The following is a 19,985-nucleotide window of genomic DNA, read 5'->3' as shown; positions in this document are numbered from 1 at the left end:
CCTTCCACATCATCTCGGTCTTTTAGACCGGTTACTCTTATATGCAAAGCTCTAGTTTTCCTTCGCTGTTCTTCCTCTAGAGTGATGTTGATGATTGTATGAGTGGGGACAGATGTGGTTTCTTTCCCTTTGCCTTTCTTAGCGACTTCTATCCACTTCTCGGCCTCATCCGCCCTCTTTTGCATCTTCGTGATCACATCCATCCACGAAGACGTCTTTACCATCTTTTGTTTCTCCTCCTCTTTGATCATCCGTACCTGCTCTTTGATGACCTTGATTTCCTCTACTACCGAAGGTTGGAATTCTCCCTCCTCTAGTCCACTGCTCGCTCTATCCGCAAGTTCTCGCTTGAGAGCTGAGACCTCTTCTTTAAGTGCTTTAGATTCCGCCTTAAGTGCTTGTAGCTTTGCGTGCAGGTCCTCTTTCTCTTTCTTCCACTGCGTGCCTTCGTTGAGAAACATTTGAAGAAGGTTGGCCTTCTCTTTCCACCGTCCCTCCATATCTGCTTTCTAGTCTTTCATCTCCCTCTCTATTTGTGTAATCCGCTTGTTTGTAAGCACAAAGGATGCCTTCGGATGGGGCTCACACACCGGCGAAGCAGTCATGACCTCCATTAAAAAAAAAAAAAACAAAACAATCTGCACTTCTGCCAAGTCAACCCACTATGTCCACATCACGCATACATCCCTGTCCCGCATAATGTATACACAGGGTTTCCCCAAATCAATCATACATTCTTGATGTTTGCTTTTCTGATTTTCTGCAGAGTTTTTGTCAAAGTTGTTTTGCCTTTTGTAAACCTGGAGGTTGTTGCACTTTCTTTCAAAAAAATCTCCAGCTGAAAATTTTCTTGTTTTTTTACTTGTCACTCTGATTTTCTGGCCGGGGGGGGTGGGGGGTGGCGGGGCTGGCTGTGCGAGATTGTTGGGTGGGGGGAGAGGGCAATGCAGGCACCAGCAGCAACAGGAAGGAGGGAGAGAGAGAGAGAGAGAGAGAGAGAGAGAGAGAGAGAGAGAGAGAGAGAGAGAGAGAGAGAGATATGATATGATATATTAACGTCTTCAAAAGGCCAAAATGACCTATGAGACCATCAGATACAAAGTGGTGAATCTAATACAATGTCTGAAGTACAAGTACAAAAAGTACTGAAAGTAAAAATGAAAACTAAAAAGGAAGTGTGAAATGTGAAATCTGAAAATGTAGAATAGGCCCTCAATGACAATCTGGGTGTCGTGCTAGAATGCCTCTGATCCTCTGCTGGAGTCTCCGTCGATGTAGTGTGCTCCTGTGTCTCGGTCGTGGTCGTCTCGATCTCCCGAGCTCAATCGCCCTATCAATGAGGGTGCCTCTCGTATGAATGCGGGTACAACCCTGTGCTGGTGGTTGGTCTCTTGGCTCCCTCGATCCAAAGAAATCTGTGATCTGTCTCTGCGACTGTCGTACTCCATGTCTCCCCAACAGACTGTCTCTATGTCGGTGTAGCTCAAGTAGATATAAGCGAAGGCATCTCTGGTCCTTATACCTCATGACTCTATCTAGGGGTCCAAAACCCTCCCTGAATAAGCAATGGAAGCGCCCTCGTATCTCATAATACACAGTGCAAAGGCATATGTAGTGTAGCTCTGTCTCTGGCTCTCTACCGCATAGTTGACATATCCTAGACTCCGCCGGTATCCCTCTGAATCTACCCGTCTCAATCTCCAGCTGGTGTGAGGATGTGCGAATTTGACCAATAGCACATCGCAGATCATGAGATAAATGAGTGTCCATGTAGCTCGGACGAGTCACAAACCCATCCCCTGAAAGTTAGAGAAGGTGCTCTTTGTAGAAAGCCATCTTCGTGCCCAACTCCTGTATCGGCTCTACCCATGTTCTCCTGGTGTCCAACTGTATAAGATCCTGTCGAATGAGTCTAGTGATCTCTGTCCGTGTGACTAGCAGGGATGGTGCATCCAGGGAATACTGAAGGGGAGGCAATCTATCCATGCTGAGACCATGCCTCTGAAACCATGAGGTCATCTGTGCATACCAACATGGTGCATCTCCCTGCATCGCTAACTGTCTAGAGGACTCAAGAGCCAGTCTAGTATATCTGCCTCTATGTGTATCCCATAGACTGTGCATAAAGGACACTGATCTGGTAAGAGCCTCAATCTCTATAGGAGGGGCGGCTACCTCCGCTCGAATAATCGCATGTGGTACAGAGGCCTTGGCTCTAATCATCCGGGATATCATAAATACCAACGATCTCTCCATGTTCCTCCAACTGTCATGATTCACAGATGGTCCCCAAACTTGGACCCCATAAAGCATAGCTGAAGCAACCAAAGTATCAAAGAGACATAGTTTTGTTCGTGGTTCTTGAAACTGAACCTGCGAACACATCCTCTCTAGCCCTCCTAATGCCGCATAGGCTCTGGATAGTCTAGTCTCTCTGCTCTCCTCAGGGTAAACCTCGGTCCCGTGAATACCACCCCCAGATATGTATATTCATCTGTGTACTCCACAGTGTCCTGGCTATATACGAGTGTAGGTGCCGATCTCTTGACCCACTGTGGTGTGGTGTTAAACACCATAACCTTGGTTTTACCAAGGTTCACAGACAGTCCACTATCCTCTGCAAAGTTGTGCAATGCATCCAAATGTCTTTGCATGCCCTCTGGCGACTCTGACATTAACACAATATCATCAGCATATAATAATAAAGGGATCCATGTCCCTGCCAGCTGAGCGCCTCTGTCACCCTCTCTATCAAAGTAGTCAGAGACCTTATCTACATACATACCAAAAAGTGTAGGGGACAAAGGACACCCCTGTTTCACTCTAATAGTGGAATGAACAATGTAAGAAATCCCCTCAAGAGTGCATACCTGGCGAGTCACTGAGCCGTACAAAGCCATGGTCCCCCATATGATCTCTGTGGGTACTCCCAACTTCAGTAGCCTGTGCATCAATCTGGCCCTTGGCACTGTGTCAAATGCCTTGCGGAAGTCCACAAAGCAACAATACATCCGTCTCCCATGTGCCCGACCCTCCTCAATAATGGCTATGAGTGTAAGAATATGGTCCAAAGTGGAGAAACCCCTCCTGAATCCAGCCTGTCCTGCTGCTCGTATGCCCTCATTTTCTGCCCATTTACTCAGTTGCTGTTCAAGAATAGATGCATAGAACTGTGCCAATATGTGCCCTATCATAATAGTACGATAGTTCCCTGGTACTGTGGGGTCCCCTGCCTTGAAAAGAGGTACAATAGTAGATAATCTCCAGGACTCGGGTAGTCCCACACACATGACACGGTTAAACAACCGCGCAAGAACCTCTGACAGTAAATCTCTAGCATGTATCAAGTGCTCTGCCACCAAACCATCATGATCATATGCTCTCCTAGTCCTCATCCTGTCAATGGCGTTCTTCACCATCTCAGTGGTAAAGAAGGTACTAGTGGCTGGACATGGCTCTAGAGGGTCTGGTAATGGTGGTTGCCCAGGTACTATATATAATGATGCTGCATATTGACCCCAAATCTCGGGAGAGGTAATCACTAGAGGAGGTGAGTGCTCATGGAAGAGACTCCAGGCCTCACCTGAATCTCGGCTCAAAAAGAGCTGATACAAATCACGTTCCATCTGGGCTAAAAAGGCCCGCTTCTTCCGTCGCACTAAACGCCGAAGGGCAATCCGAGACTGTCTATATGTAATGACTCCAAGTATAAGCTCGCTCTGAATCTGAACTCTCATCTCTCTGCACTCCTCATCATACCAACTATTCTGAGGCATGTTCCCAGAACATCTTCTCTGACCTGGTTGAGTGTGTGGGTATGCCTCTGCTATTGCCCCATGCAGGATCTCCGTCAATAAAGTGGTGATCTCCTCCACTGTATATACAGGCTCGGCTGCCCCCATCCGTCTGTAAATCTCTTCCACATAAACTGAATCCGTCTCTGGTGTAAAAGTATACCGTGTGTGTGCAATCCTCCGTGGTGTCTGAGAGACACTATACTGGAAAGAGACTGAAAAAGTCAGGAGAGCATGGTCCATTGCTACTCCAACAGGCCTAGGGCCCACACTAAGATCTTGAATATGAGAGATGAAGCTCGGTGAATTCATGACATAGTCCACTGTACTGGCCGCATGTCTGTGTGGAAAGCATGTGAATCCCTAAGACGAAGGAAAAATCTCTAGACCATTAAGTATGGCCAGACCATGCGTAGTTGTCATCTCCATGAGATATCTCCCATACTCTATGTGCTCTTTATCCTGTGAGTGTCTGTCAAGTCCCATCTCCGATATATCCATCTCTCTAAGCATCTCCTCCGAGGTATCATAAAATACCGTTTGGGAGTTGGCCGTCCTGGCATTAAAGTCTCCCAAGAGAATGATATCTCCATCTCTAGAGAACTCCCATATGTCATCATCAAGTATAGAGAAAGGGGATTGCCCTCTAGGTGAGGTATAGACTGATGTGCTAGGGGGGAAGTAACATATAGCAATGTATAAGAATCTGCCTGTCTCAGCTCTCAGTCTCACCCACATGTATCTCGCTTGGTCATCTCTCCGGACAATCTGTAATAGCGGCTGCAACTCTTCCTTGAATAAGACTGCTACCCCTCCTGAACCTCGACTTCCATGCTGGGATCTAGCGTCTGGCCGACAAGCTGTCTCCCATAAATAACCAGTCACACTTGGCATCAACTGTCCAGATTTTTGATGTGTCTCCGAGTAAAAGACAATGTCTATCTTTGAAGCTATCCTGAAAGGCACCCACATCCAGCCTATATGATCCATTACAATTCCATGCCGCCATCCGGAGTGTGGTCCCATATGTCTCGCACCGTCATGCTGTGCGTTTTTTCAAGACCACTACTTTCCCTCCTCTGTAAAAGGCAATTTTTCCCTTCTCCCTTGCTGCCTTGATCTCTGGCATCAACTCTTGCATATGTGCTATTTGTGCTAAAGTAAGGTCATCCCCAATAAATATTCCGGTTTTCTTAAGTGCTGGTCTCTTCTTCAGGAATTCCTTCCTTGTTTCCAAAGTCGGGAAACGCAAAATAAGTGCTTTCTCTTTGACGTTTCCCTTCTCATCCACTCCCTTCTTTCCTACTCTCCAAGCACCTGTGTGCGTAGGTTCCGGGATGCCCATGCGCTGCAAGAGTTCCTTCAATTCGTCTTCTACATTTTCGGTGTCTTTGATACCATTAATACGCACATGGAGGGCTCTAGTCCTCCTCTTCTGTTCCTCCTCAATGGTCATATTGATGATGGTAGAAGTCTGTGCAGCTTCTGGCATCCGGGCCTTCCCTTTCTTTGCACCTTCGATCCATTTTTCTGCTTCATCAACTTTCTCCTGTGTTTTAACAAGGCGCTCCGCCCATGAGGAAGCCTCTTTCGAGTTTTGTTCTTCTCCTTCGCACAGAGTTTTCACCTGCTCCTTAATATCTTCGAGCTCCTTTAACATCGAGGGCTGATTTCCCCCTTCCGTTTTGGGCATAATTTTGCAAGCTGCAAGTTCCCCTTTAAGCTCTGCGATCACTGCATCTTTTTCCTTCATGCATTTTTCCGTATTGGTTTTCCAAGATTCAAAGCTTGTAATTGCCTCATCCAACTTTTTCTGCATAATACATTCCATTACATTCACTTCTGCACGCATTAGAGCTTGCATCTCCCCTTTCACAGATAAATACATCTCATCATGCCTACCAAGCATTGCTTTATCTAATTCTTTCCTCATATCTGCATACATAGAATTCTTATAACTATCTGCGCTTGCGTACATCTCTTTCCTGATGTCATCTCTCATAAATCTGAGCTCAGATTTAATCATCACTTGAACCCTTTCCATCATTAAATCATCTTGGACTCTGACGGCTTTCCCTGCTCGCAGTGAGCTTGGCGAGAGTATACTATCTCTGTTCCTCCGCTTGAAAGTCGCTTTCATTTTTTGTGGGGTGGTGAAGCCACTTGCATCACCATCCTCGACTAGTTGGTCCATCAGAGGAGGTCTCTCCTCCGCCCTGGTTGGCCTCGCCCTAGTCACCAGGTACTAGCCCTGGTCCTGGTTGACTCCTCGTCCCTAGCCCTGGGAGGCTGGTCTCATCCTGCCCTCCTGACACAGGACCAGCAGCTTGCCCATGTCTAGCAGCTCGCCCTTGATCAGGTTGAGCGGACCCTCGTCCAGTAGAGAGAGAGAGCTCGCCCCCTCGTCCCTCGTCCAGCAGGTTGGCAACGCGACTGCTCGCCCTCGCCTCAGCCAGTTCGCCTTTGCCCGTGATTCTCGCCAAGAGCCTGCTCGCCCTCGCCCTGAGCCTGCTCGCTCTCGCCTCAGCCAGCTCGTCCCTCTACTAGTAGGTTGCCCTCGCCTCAACCTGCTCGTCCCTCGTCCACAGCAGGTCGCCCTCGTCCCTCGCCACAGCAGGTTGCCCTCGTCCCTCGCCCATAGCAGAGGTCGCCCTCGCCACAACAGGTCGTCCTCGCCCTCGCCACAGCAGGTCGTCCTCGCCCTCGCCACAGCAGAGGTCGCCCTCGTCCCTCGCCACAGCAAGTCGCCCTCACCACAGCAGGTCGTCCTCGCCCTCGTCCACAGCAAAGGTCGTCCTCGCCCTCGCCACAGCAGGTCACCCTCGTCCACAGCCACAGCAGCTCGCCCTCGCCACGTGAGACACCCAGAGAGAGCTACGCGCTCAACAGCCCGCCATTGTTCTCCTTCAGACCTGCTCGCTGAGAGAGAGAGAGAGAGAGAGAGAGAGAGAGAGAGAGAGAGAGAGAGAGAGAGAGAGAGAGAGAGAGAGAGAGAGAGAGAGAGAGAGAGAGAGAGAGAGATTTTATTATCGTCCTCGGAGGTCAAATATGACCTATGGGACCAAAGTTACATGTGATGTAGTATGTGTATGGCTGATGAGTGACTCTCGATGCTCCAAAATTTTAGTGATGAGAGTCGCAATGGAGAGCCCACACTTTGGCTGGGAGAGGAAAGTGTGTAGGTCTAAGTTATGGCTGAAAATGTGAGAGAAGCAAGTTCGGATGTGATCAAAAGCTGAGCACTCTAGTAGTGTGTGGTACTCAGACTCTCGAACTTGCAGTGAGCATAATGTGCACAATCGATTTGACTCTTCTCCATTGCCCCAACGCCCTATCTCGCATCGAAGGAAATGGGAGCTAAGCCGAATTGCTGCGATAGTGCGTATCGCGGACAAGGGAATATGCTCAAGCATGTAAGTGTGAGTACGGTTTCCTCTCTCAGCGAAGAACATGGTTTTGTAGTTGGGGGCAATATAGGTGGTGTAATGTATGAAGCGTGACCCACCGGATTTCTCCCAAGCCGTAATACATTGGCGTTGTAGAAAAGCTTCATTCACTTGAGAGTCAATTGAAGCATCATGTAGCAAGTGTAATGCATCCCATCTCCCAAACCACTTCTTTATATCTTGCATCCATCCCGTGCTCAAGATCTTGCTTTTATGCGTCTTTTGAACTTTTTTGCTTGCTTCCCATGCAATTGTAGGAAGTCGATGTGAGGGGTTTTGACGCATCTTTATCATGTACTCCACAACCCTTTTCATGCCCATAACCTCAATTGGAAGAGATCCCGACTCAAGAAGTAGGAGCATATATGGTGTTTGTGTCTTAACTTGGAGAAAGTTTGTAAGAAAACGCTTTTGGACATTCTCAAACTCTTTCCAAGTAGACTTTGAGATGCTCCCACCCCACACTTCAACTTCATAAAGAAGAACCGGTGTCACTAATGCATCAAAAAGATACTTCTTGAGAACCCAACACTTGATGTTTCCCGCATTACACATGTTCTCAAATGCATAATATGCTCTCTTTCCCGCTTCCAAACGACGCATAGCACATTCATGCCACTTGTGATTGGATGGAACCTCAAGGTCAAGGTACTTAAAGCTCTCAACAACTTCAAGTGTCTCGTTGTTGTACACAATGCATGGCTTCTCCTTATGGTTGGTTTTCTTAAGCATAACCTTTGTTTTGGATTCATTTACAATCAGCCCACTATGCAAGCAAAAGTTCTCAAGGACAACCATAAGCTTTTGTGCATCTTCTAAAGTGTGTGCTAGAAGCACTACATCATCCGCATACAACAAAAGCATGATTACCGCATTGCAAATAGTGATCTCTTCAATGCCTTCTTCTTGCATAAAGTCAAGTACTATTTGTTCCAATTGATCGATGCATAGACCAAAGAGAGTTGGTGACAATGGACATCCTTGTTTAACCCCAATAGTGCTTACAAAAATTTCTGAAATTTCTCTTCCCATGCGCAATTGACAAATCACCTTCTCATAGATTCGAGAAACCGCAAGCATAAACTCACTTGGCACTTGGAGTTCTTCCATCCTTCTCCACAAATTGTTACGTGGAATCATATCAAAGGCTTTCTTAAAGTCCACAAAACAACAATACAATCGCTTGCCTTTCAACCGACTTTCCTCCATGAGAATACGAAGAGTGACAAGATGATCAATGGTGCTATGGCATCGACGAAAACCCGCTTGTCCCTTTGCACGCTTGTCATTCTCTTCAGCCCAATCACTCAATTTCATCTCCATTATGCACCCAAATAACTTTGCCATAAGAGACCCAATCATTATAGTCCGGTAGTTGCTTACATTCTTTACATCCCCTCCTTTATGCAAAGGCTTAACCCAATTAGTACTCCAATCATAAGGCATACCATGTTGAAGTGCAAGGTTGAACATATCACACATCCACTCATGGGTAAAATCTCCCGTCCATTTGATCATCTCCGGCTTGATACCTTGAAGATCTCCCGCTTTGCGAGTGGCCAACTTTTCAAGCCGACCGCATACATCCTCAATAGTAAAAAAAGATGGCATACATGGGAGTGAACCATAAAATGGAATTTTTTCAGTATTTTCTTGCTCATATAATTCCCTACAATGTGTGTACATATCCACTAAACTCAAGTTACCAAAATTCTCAACCCGCTTGCCTCTCAAGTTTCTCCAAAATCTTCCACATGCATGTGCCTTTTCTTGGACTTGAAATTCTTGTTGCTTTACTTCCCATCTTCTTCTCTTCTTTTGAATCAATGCCTTGTATGTATGCAAATGACTTTGATAGCTGTCTTTGTCCATAGTTGCATCAAGCTTTATCAAGGACTTTCGAGCATCTTGACATTCTTTATCAAACCACCTTTTGCGTGATCTATCTTTGTTGATACCATGGAGATGCTTTATGGCAAAGCATTCTTCCGCACAAGAACAAATAGCTTTCTTGAAAGCTTCCCATTTAGTTTCCAATGGTGCATCACATTGAAGCTTTGTCATCCATAATTTTTGCTCAACCATTTCAATGTACATTGGTGCCCGTTTGAAATCCATACATAGTGATAACTTCTCTTTCCTTTGGCTGAGATTATCATGCTTAGTTGCTTCTCCACATGAAAGGTCAATACATAAGGTGCGATGGTCGGATTCCGGGGTCCATTGACCAAACATAAAACTCTTTATGCGATACATGATGGCTTCAGAGAGTAGCATATAGTCAATCACACTATCCCCATTATGTCTTCTACATGTAAATCCATTGGTTCCACTCCACAAAGATACACCATTGGCAATGAGCATACCCGTGCTATTACACATGTGTAAAAGTAACTTTCCATAGTGATCCGGCTCTTTCTCATCCATTGAAGTACGATCATACAAGTGAACTTCCTCCAACTCCCTTGAAATGTATGGCATATCAAATTGTTGAGTATCATGTTGCAATGTTTTTGTGCGAGCATTCATATCCCCAAATACAATAACATCACCTTCACCTTTGAAATAAGCAATGTCCTCTTCCAAATCAGAAAATGGTTGATCTCTATCCATGCAAGCATAAAAGGGAGAATCATGATGAGGAATGTAGCAACCGGCTACAAAAATGGGTGCTCTTTTTGGTGTCATAATTTTCAGCCATACATAACGTTTGTACTTGTCATCTTTCACAATTGATACAAAATCTTCCAATCCTTTTTTAACCATACATGCTAACCCTCCTTGTCCTCTTCGTTGCTTGAGATTCTTTGACCACATCAATGAATGTACATTGTAATCCTCCAAGCCATTAATCCTTTGTATATCATGCTCCCAAGTTTCAACAAGAAGTACAACATCGGCTTTGCTTGTTAGTTCATCAATGCCAACCCCCGCATTCCATGGGTATCCATTACAATTCCAAAAGCATATTTTCAATTGTAACTCGGTCTCATAGGTCACGCATCCCTATTTGATTGAGAGACTTGCCTCCTCCTTGGGCACATTTTCTTCATGAGAGATTTCCTTGTTTTTATTGTTCTTTTCCTCATATGCCTTGCGACGCATATTTTGTTGCTTAATAGTGCGATCTTCACATACAAAACATTTTGTATTCCTCAAATAGATCCAACTATTATCAAGGATAATCTTTCGCTTGGTCTCATCCGGCATGGTGCATACAATTGGCCGTTCTCCCGAGCGAGGAGCTCCTTGCTTCCCCACTCTATGTGCTCCATAGACCATAACTCCGGACATGCCAAAGTGGGTTTTGAAGAAATCTTCAATAACAATGGCAAGAGAAGGAGGTGTCTCTAACTTCTCTTCGGGAATTCCACGAATAACAATGTTCTTGGAACGTCGCTCCCATTCTTTCAACTCCTCCACATCTACATTCTCAACATTCTTTGTTTGAACCATAGATTGCATGAGTGAGGAATTAGAAACCACATTGCTACCACATACATCAGCCGAAGACTTGTTTGTGCATACATTTTTCATGTCGCATACATCCCGGCTCATAGTGTCAAATTTCTCCTCTTTCAATACATGGTCATGCTCTACTTTGCTCATCCGCTCCTTCAAAGCATTCAAGTCCACAAGAGAGCGTTTACATTCCTTGACTTCCTCTTCAAGTTGCATCCAACGTGTTGTTTGTATCTCAAGTATCCTCTTGAGATTCTCATTCTCAACCACAAGTACCCTTAGTGTGCCATTCTCCATTGCAAGTGCTCGTAAGTCTTCGCCTTGTTTGTTTACGGTCTCTTGCAATGATACCAAGTACGCCATGATCATGGTTTCCGATGTCGTTGGTTGGGTGGTTGTGTTGCTATCTCCACACTTAGGAGATTTTGGATCATTTTCCACAATGGTTGTGGACCTTGTTGAAGAAGAAGAACCCTTGCGAGTGCCGGAAGACATTGTATGTAAAATAGGAGATGAGAATCAATTTTGTTGAACCTGTTCACTTCGGAAATGCTGCTACAGAAACGCCTTCCATAACTCTGAAAATTTCTGTCTTTACATCAATGCGTAGAGGACTTCGTGCTCTTCGATTGAGGCTATAGATCACCCAAATCGGAGTTCGGATGAAGAAGTTATGATCAAAAGAGTGGACTGCTGTCTACTAGGTCAAAAAACGGCTGCAGAGAGAGAGAGAGAGAGAGAGAGAGAGAGAGAGAGAGAGAGAGAGAGAGAGAGAGAGAGAGAGAGAGAGAGAGAGAGAGAGAGAGAGAGAAATGAAATGAAATGTTATATTAACGTCTTCAAAAGGCCAAAATGACCTATGAGACCAATCAGTTACAAAATAGTGAATCTAATACCATGTCTGGGTACAAAAGAACTAGAAAAGAACTAGAAGTGGAACAAAATACTACTACTACTACTACAATCTAAAACTACGTGGGTGTAGCAGCTGATACAATAGATACCCGGTAAACTGGATGTAACAGTGTGTGAAACAAAGATGGAAGAAATGGTGAGGATCCATCCTCATCTGCACTCTGAATGTCGAGAGAGTATGGCTCGAATCTTCTGTTGTAGTCTCCGTCGATGCTGTGTAGCTCCTCTCCTCAGTCGCGGTCGTCCGTATCTCTGTAGCTCCAATGCTCGGTTGATGAGAGTGCCAGTAGTGGTCGAATGAGTGTGGGACGAGCTCTGCAGTGGTGGCTGCTCCTCTGGCTGTCCCATATCTAGTGAAAAGAAATCTGTAATGTGTCTCTGGGACTGCCTCTCTCTAGCTCTCCCCAGTAAAGTGTCTCTATACCTGTGTAACTCAAGTAGATATAGTCCAAGACATCTCTGATCCTCATAACTCATGACCCTAGATAGAGGACCAAAACCCTCTCTGAATAAGCAGTGGAAACGCCCCCGTATCTCATAGAACACTGTGCAATGACATATGTAGTGCAACTCTGTCTCTGGCTCTCTCTGGCATAATCGGCATATCCTGTTGTCTGCTGGTATCCCTCTGAATCTACCAGTCTCAATCTCGAGCTGATGTGAGGATGTGCGTATCTGACCAATGGCACAACGCAAACCATGAGACATATGTGTGTCCATGTAGCTGGGTCGAATCACAAACCCATCTCCTGTGAGGTGGAGAAGATGCTCTCTATAGAAAGCCATCTTCGTGCTCAACTCCTGAGGCGGCTCTATCCATGTCCTCCTGGTGGAGAGAGAGAGAGAGAGAGAGAGAGAGAGAGAGAGAGAGAGAGAGAGAGAGAGAGAGAGAGAGAGAGAGACCTCGCCACAGCAGAGGTCGCCCTCGTCCCTCGCCACAGCAAGTCGCCCTCGCCACAGCAGGTCGTCCTCGCCCTTGTCCACAGCAGAGGTCGCCCTCGCCCTCGCCATAGCAGGTCGCCCTCGTCCACAGCCACAGCAGCTCGCCCTCGCCACGTGAGACACACAGAGAGAGCTACGCGCTCAACAGCCCGCCATTGTCCTCTTGCAGACGTGCTCCGCGCACGGAACTGAACTGAACTGAAAGAAAGAGAGAGAATCGACACGGCACGACGGAGTTCCGCGCCCAAAAGCATTGGCCCCAAAGATCGGCGTCCCTTTTGGTATCTCTTTATTATTGATCACTGCGAAGTATAACTCCCGAGGGTCCTCTGCTTTCAAACTCCGCGTCTAGATGCTCTGCAAAGTGAGAGGCGAAAGGGCTCTTATAAACTTACAAGGATGCCCAAAAGCAGAGCCCCAAAAGCAATCAGCTCAAAAGCCCTAAACCCCAAAAGCTCTGGGCCCCAAAAGCTAGCGCTGGAATCTGCAAAAGCTGCTAGGGTAATTTATGAATATCTGTACAGCCTACCACGTTAGCATAACAACGCGATTTTTGGAAATTCGTACATCCCTACCACGTCGGCGGTCCGTACAGCCCTACCATGTCAGCAGTCAGCGCGTTTTACGGGTGTGTCCGCGAGAGTTCAAGCTTCTGTTTTTTAGGGTTTCAGGCCTCACAGCCGGTGCTTCATAAGTTCATCAAGTTAGTCCGTTCAGTTTCTCTTGTCCACTCCGCCATTTCTCTGCCAGTTGGGCATGCCATGTCATCACTTTGTGACAGTTATGTTGGTCTACACATTATAAGGATACCCATTATAGAGATTTGATAAAATAAAGCTTCATAGTGTTTTTGGGCAGTAGAAGCTTTGCTACAGTCTTCTATAGTCATTTATAGGGTTGTGATTGTCATGCCTTAAGTTAAAGTTTGTAGATGAATGTTGTTGCATTATGTATGTATATTTGGGTCTCGATAGGCAATTGAGTTTTTATTTGTAATATGTTGTTCAATTCTAACAGTTTCTAACTCGTATGAACGCCTCAAAGTTTATAGTTTATGCCATATGGTAGTCTTAGTTTGTAGTTTAAGCTTTTATGCAGTCATACTTATCATGAATCTATTAAAGTATTGTAGAAACAACGAATGAATTTTACGTACCTTATACCCGATCTATTTAGTACTACGTACATGATGCACCGAACACGTACGGAACACTACGCACCTTATCAGCTTGCTACCTAGCCAGTGGGATACTTCAGCGGGCTCCTCCAAGGCAACGGAGGGGCGGAGACGCTCTTTTCTTCTAACATGGGCGAGATCTTCGGTCCCTTTCAGTCTGGAACCATGTACACATCACATGGCACTGCGCACCTCCGAGTGGTTCATTTTGCATTCTTCATACATGCGTCGCTGATGTACACACAGCCCTCACATTGTACTCCCGTTCTTTTACCTACAAGATTTGCGCTCTCTTGTAGGTAGGACTGGAAAAGAAAAACTTGCACAACAAGTCAGTGGAGATTGAAACTAAATGCAAGTAGAAGAGAGAATAAAGAGAGGCGGTGGCCAATCTTGTCTAGTCTTAGAAACCCTAAACAGGACCAGCTTGCATGTCAATGAACCAGCTCATGGTAGTCACTTTGTTAAGCATCTCCTTTAAATATAAGTCCCAGTTTCCAGCCATGCCACAAACATCTAATGAAGCATAGGATCCACCTTATATGTAAAACGGTAATGTTCGTGAAAGAAAAGGGGCACTGCTTATTGCTACTTTAAAAGATCATGCATTGTGTGTAAAGAACAATTTCTTATGCAAGCTAACTGATTGGTTTGTGTAAATCTTTCATGCTTTAAGACTTTTTTTTTTGGAAAAAATAAGCTGAATGGCAGGTAGAGGATGACTTGGCAAAAAGAAATCTTGTGAATCAAAGAACCATCCGAATTTTGCTTTATAAATTTCAAGGCAAGCATTTCATCAACTTGTATATTATTGGTAATTAGTGGTAGATGTTCCTCTATTCAATCGTGGCTTGTGCACGCTTAGGCCTTCTACACCTTTTTTTTAAAGCCTCGTTTGAGGCTCTTGATTACTGTCTTATTGACTCATAAAGGTTAAATTGCAAATAATAGCATGTTTAGTCTAAGCCTTTTGCCAGTTGAAAGAGTTTGGACAGGTGTTGCTGAAGTATTTTGTCTCTTTGAGCTTACCTTATTGGAGGCATTTAAACAATACTTCATTTGTTGTGAAATATGCTCAACAAACGTCAGTGTCTTAAGTTAAACTCCTACAAGAAGCCAGTTGCTTTGTAGAAGATTATATAGATATAAGCAAAGTCTATTGCACAATGTTTGTGTACACATGGGCTGGATGTGCCATGTGGGCGAGCTAAATTAGCTTTACAGTTTTTGGCCTACATAAGGACAGAGGGGGAAGTGGGGCTTTTTGGTGCAATTCCTTGACCATTCGATTGAATTGCTGGATGTTCTCCACGTGGCATTTGATGGTCTTTGGACTTTAATGTGTGCATATGGGGCTGCCACATCTTAAACAGCTTGTGGCCTACATGTCCCCCTGGCCCCCCCCTCGCCGGGTCGGTAAGACCAACACTCAAGAAGACTGGGATTTTCCTGGGGGATTATCTCACGATAGCACAGACGCACATGGAAGAGAAGATGCTGGAGGTTGAAGCAGCCAAAGAAAAACGGGAAAATTGCTATCTATAGAGAGGGGTGATCTTGGAGAGATGCACTACATGACGGTTCGAGACCTATGGGACCAACCTAAAATTAGCAGCATGGAATCATAACGGGCCACTGAAGCTTGATGTAGGCACCTTTGAAGATAGTTTTAAAGAAAGAGACATAATCTACTTATTTAGAGACACACCAGGCACTGGTAGCACCCTACCGAAGGTGACGGGATACTTCTGGGAGCCTACTTGTAGAGAGGATGTGAGATCAGAGCATAGAGGAGGATGACTTGGAGGTGTAGTAGTATTGTACAAGGAGAACTTGCAGTCCATCATTCATATTGTATGAAGGGATGAACATGCCAGATATACGTGGGTCAAGGTGAGAGTAGAGACGGGTAGACCATTGTACATTGCAATATGTTATTTTGCTCCCAGCACATCTCACTATGCATCACCCAAGGAACAATCACCCTATATGGTTTTGGATGAGCACAAATGGGAGTTCTCTAGGGATGGGGATATCATCCTACTGGGAGACTTTAAGGCGAGGACATCCCAGCGGCAATCCTCCTTTCTTGACATGATTGAGGAGAGGTTGATAGAGATAGATACTACAGAGCTTGGACTTAGTCGTAGCTCACACGACGAGTACATAGAGTATGTGAGATATCTACTGTAGATGGGGACAACACATGGACTAGCCATTCTAATTGGCTTAAAAAGATATCCGACATCAAGCAGTTTTACTTACTTTCCTCACAGACATGGAGCCAGCATGGTAGATTATGTGCTAGCCCAGATAGACTCCATCCCTTGTGTCCAAGATCTCGCAGTGGGGCACTGTCCTATTGGGGTGGCAGTAGATTATGCAGCCATATTATCTTTGATGGAGTTCCACTACAACAACAGCCATTCTTGGGGGTCTATAAGGCTATAAGCATATTCTTGAGATGCACTGTCTGTAGAGAGACAAACAGAGTACACATCAGAGATCTATAGACTTCTGAGTAAGGAGGATCCATGGTGGCCTTTGGGAGAATCACTTAGATCTTCACTGAGACTCTACATGTAGCTGCCGTGACGTCTTTCCCCCATAGCCAGCCCATAGGGTGACGACATTCTGGGAGCATGCCCCAAAACAATTGGCATCTCTTTGGATTCGTCTAGTCGGCGGTCCAGTTTCTCCCAGGGACTTGTGTTAGGGAGTGAAGGCTGTTTTGTAGTTGTGCCCGGCTAGTGTGAGGCAGTTTCCTCATGTCGGGATTTCCCAGCCATGTTTAGCTCAGGGTTTTGGCTATGTTCTATCGCATGTAGGCTCCTTTTCCCTTGGGTATTTGCCCCCCCTTGCAGCCATGTTTATCTCAGGGTTTTGGCTCTGTTCCATATCCTTCTAGGCTCCTTTTTCCCTTGGGTAATTTTCCCAGGGACTAATGTTGGGGAGTGAGGGCTGTTGTGTAGCTGTGTCCGGCTAGTGTGAGGCAGTTTTTTCATGTGGAGATTTTCCAGCCATGTTTAGCTCAAGGTTTTGGCTTTGTTCCATAGCCATGTAGGCTCCTTTTTCCCTTGGGGTATTTATTTTCATTTTAGGGCCATTTATCAGGATCGTGGGGTTTTGCAGTACGTAGGGCAATTCTAGGAATTGCCTATATATGCAACCCATCCCCTTGTACGTTTGGCATGTTGTTCAATGCAAAGATCGAGTGTTTTGGGCTACACCTTCTCTCTAGCGTATTGGGGTGTGTGGCTGTCACAAACTGGTGACGTGGCCACCCTAGAAGTTGTCCCAACTTATGGCCAGTGGCGAGGGGACCCTGGGGACACAAGGAAATAAGTGAAAATAAAGCTCTACGGAGATCCGCAATTCACGCTCCTGACATGGCTGCCGTACGGAACTTCCGCAATTTGCGGCGCAAAAAGCACTCGTCAGGCTGTACGGAATTCCGCCAAGAGTGCTGGCTGCTTTTTGGGCTCTCTGCTTTTGAGTGAGAAGCTTTTTACTTGATGCTTTTGGGGCTTTGCTTTTGGGCATTCCTTGTACTTATAAATAAGTGGGCAAGGCTTCACTTCTCAAAGCATCTGGACGCAGAGTCTGAGAGTGAGCACCCGTCTACTCTCTTGTACATTGAACACAGATTAATATAAAAAGAAATACCGAAAGGGGCGCCAGTCTTTGGGGTCAATACCTCTGGGCACGGAACTATGCTGGGCTGTGTCATCTTTGTGGACTGCTTTGAAGTGAATCTCTGTTGTGTCGCGGTAGAATCTTGACTTGGGGTGTCCAAGTTTATTACGGTGGTATCAGAGCACGGACGATTTCTCTTCTACCGGGAAATTCGATCCTTTTCTCGCGGCACTTATGGATTCCAACAAGAAATAGTCGACTTCTTATGGTCCCAAAGTTTGGCGTCCCTTTCGATATTTCTTTTTATATTATTTCTTGGTAAAGTACAATGTTTGAGGGTCCTCTCTCTGTTCAGTGCTCCCAAGAGGAAGAGAGGCCCTGGCAATTCATTTACAAGCCTCAAGCCCAAAAGCAATACATGAAAAGCTTCAGGTTCTAAAAGCAGCTGCCATAAACTGCATTGTAAATCACCGATTTTTGTAAGCAGTGTTGTCATAATAACTAATATCTAATTCTCCTAAATGATTTTCTCATGTTAAACTGATCATTTAATATAGGGAAGTACAAGGGGAGAAAAAGCTAGAATATTGGTTTAAGCTGGCAGACCGGCCACAGTAGGGATCCAAAGGAGGGAAAATAGGGATCCAAAGGGGGGGCCATCTGCAAAAGAGCAATGTGCAACAATGGGCTTTAAAGACCCTAAGTTTCAGCCCATTAAGACTTCCAAAATGCTAAGGTTTCAAAATTCAAAGGTTGAGTCCAATGGTCAAGCTTAAGAAAATTGGATGCTTTGTGTGTGTACAAAGTCTTCAATGATTCCTATATAGGAGGGGGTGAGCCTTCCAAGTAGGGGATGAGAGAGAAAAACACGCACACACACACACACACACACACACACACACACACACACACACAAGCTTCCTTTACACAAAGGGAATGAGGGACACTTGTCAGCTCCCTAGCCCAGATGCCCACAAGGTGCACTCAAATCCTAATGGATGGCCATGGAGGTGGACCAATAAAAATTACGCTAGAGTAAATCTAGTTTAATTCATTTAAAAACACTTAATAAAAAAACCAATAAGAATTAAGCTCTCTAGAAGACTATTGGACAGTCTCCCAAGGGGTCCAATGAGCATTCAACAGCCCAATGGCTTGCCTATTCCTATAGGCCAGGAGACAAAGGGGTCAAATGAGAGTTTAGTTGCATTAATTAATTACCTAAAGCTCTCACAAAAGGGGAAAGGGGGACACATGTCACAAAACTATCACTTATGCTTCTTAAATCCTATTGGCTAAGTCTGGAGGGATCCAATGGGAAGCCAGTAAGAGGAAATAGCATGAGGGGTCGACCAAGAGAGAGAGGGGGCTGAATTTCTCAAGCATTATTCCACACACTCACACTAGCTCATGTGTGAAGCAAGAAGACTCTCTCTCTCTCTCTCTCTCTCTCTCTCTCTTCTCAAGCTTCAATGGAAACCTTATCACCTACTCCAAACTTGTGAGAAGGGAGGCCTACACCAACAACTCTTGGCTTTGTGATGCAAATCCAACCAAGAGCCAAGCTTCAATGCATGCTCATCTCCTCTACCATACTAATTACTAAGCTATGCTATGCTAATATGAATGATTATGTCAGGAGATGTACATCTTTCTCATAAGACTATTCCTTCCTCTCAATCTACTCTCATACCCCTCTAGCTCTCACCATCTTCGAAGGTGTGTGAGGTCTTGGGTCTGAGACCGTGAGGGAATTGATGTTGTGTTTTATAAGTGTTTTGCTTAGTGCTTGAAGCTTCCAACTTCATTGCACTAGCTAGTTATGGAAGGAACACAAAGAATTGTATTGTAAAATGTCTCCCTTGATGGGGGAAATCTATAATACAAAGCCTTTTGGAGCGGGGACCGGCTCCATGTAAATCCGGTCCTCAACTGTTGTCAATAGCTTAATTTCTCTCTCTTTTGAAGTATTGTTCATGCCTATCTAACTAGGTGTTATGCTTTTTGTTGCTCTCTCCACCCAAGCACTCTTGTTATGCTCATTAGGAATCTATTCTAATGAAATGCTCACTATGTTCATGCTATTTTCCGCTACACACAAGTTACTAGGCCATTAAATGTTACATTGGTATCAAAGCACAAGGTTTCTCTTTTCTTGCTCAAGAAGGGAGGTCCTCAAGCTAGCTATAAATGGTTGGTATTATTAATTGCAATTGAGTAAGTAGAATAGGGATTTTTCAGCCTTGCAGTGCGTCTGTCTTCGTGCAGATAACGTGGCATCACCATCGAGAGCTATGGTCTTAATAGTGGAGTCCTACGGGGCTCAACCCACTATTGAGCTATTAGAAGCTTGACAGGAGCTGGTGCTGTTTTGGTGTTGAACGACCCTCTCTTCTATTACTTGCAATTAATGGTATTCGAGCCACGGGTACAGTAGCTTGAGTGCTTTTCTAAAGGGGTAAAGAGGAGTAGCAACTAGGGCTTGAAGTGCCAAAGTACACCTAAAAGTTGTTAGAATGGCTGACACTAGTAAAGAGAGTGAAATTAATGTTGATAGCTTTGATTTTGCTAATGAGCAGGCTACTAATGATGTCCCTATGTTTGTTAACTACC

General features: G+C 45.1%; 1 protein-coding gene across 1 annotated transcript in view; it reads left to right on the top strand.

The window, feature by feature from the left end:
• Positions 1-19,985, top strand: part of LOC147434690 (uncharacterized) — a 93,381-nt gene that overhangs the window by 52,908 nt on the left and 20,488 nt on the right. Inside the window, exon 7 of the mRNA XM_086490014.1 lies at positions 14,448-14,520. Coding sequence (XP_086346140.1) covers positions 14,448-14,520 — 73 coding nt within the window. The remainder of the gene's footprint in view (positions 1-14,447; positions 14,521-19,985) is intronic.

This window comes from Adiantum capillus-veneris, chromosome 19 (genome assembly GCF_014529385.1).
Source record: "Adiantum capillus-veneris isolate H3 chromosome 19, ASM1452938v2, whole genome shotgun sequence".
NCBI classification, from domain to species: domain Eukaryota; kingdom Viridiplantae; phylum Streptophyta; class Polypodiopsida; order Polypodiales; family Pteridaceae; genus Adiantum; species Adiantum capillus-veneris.
Note: the sequence above shows the minus strand (reverse complement) of the source record. Positions and strands in the feature narration are given on the sequence as shown.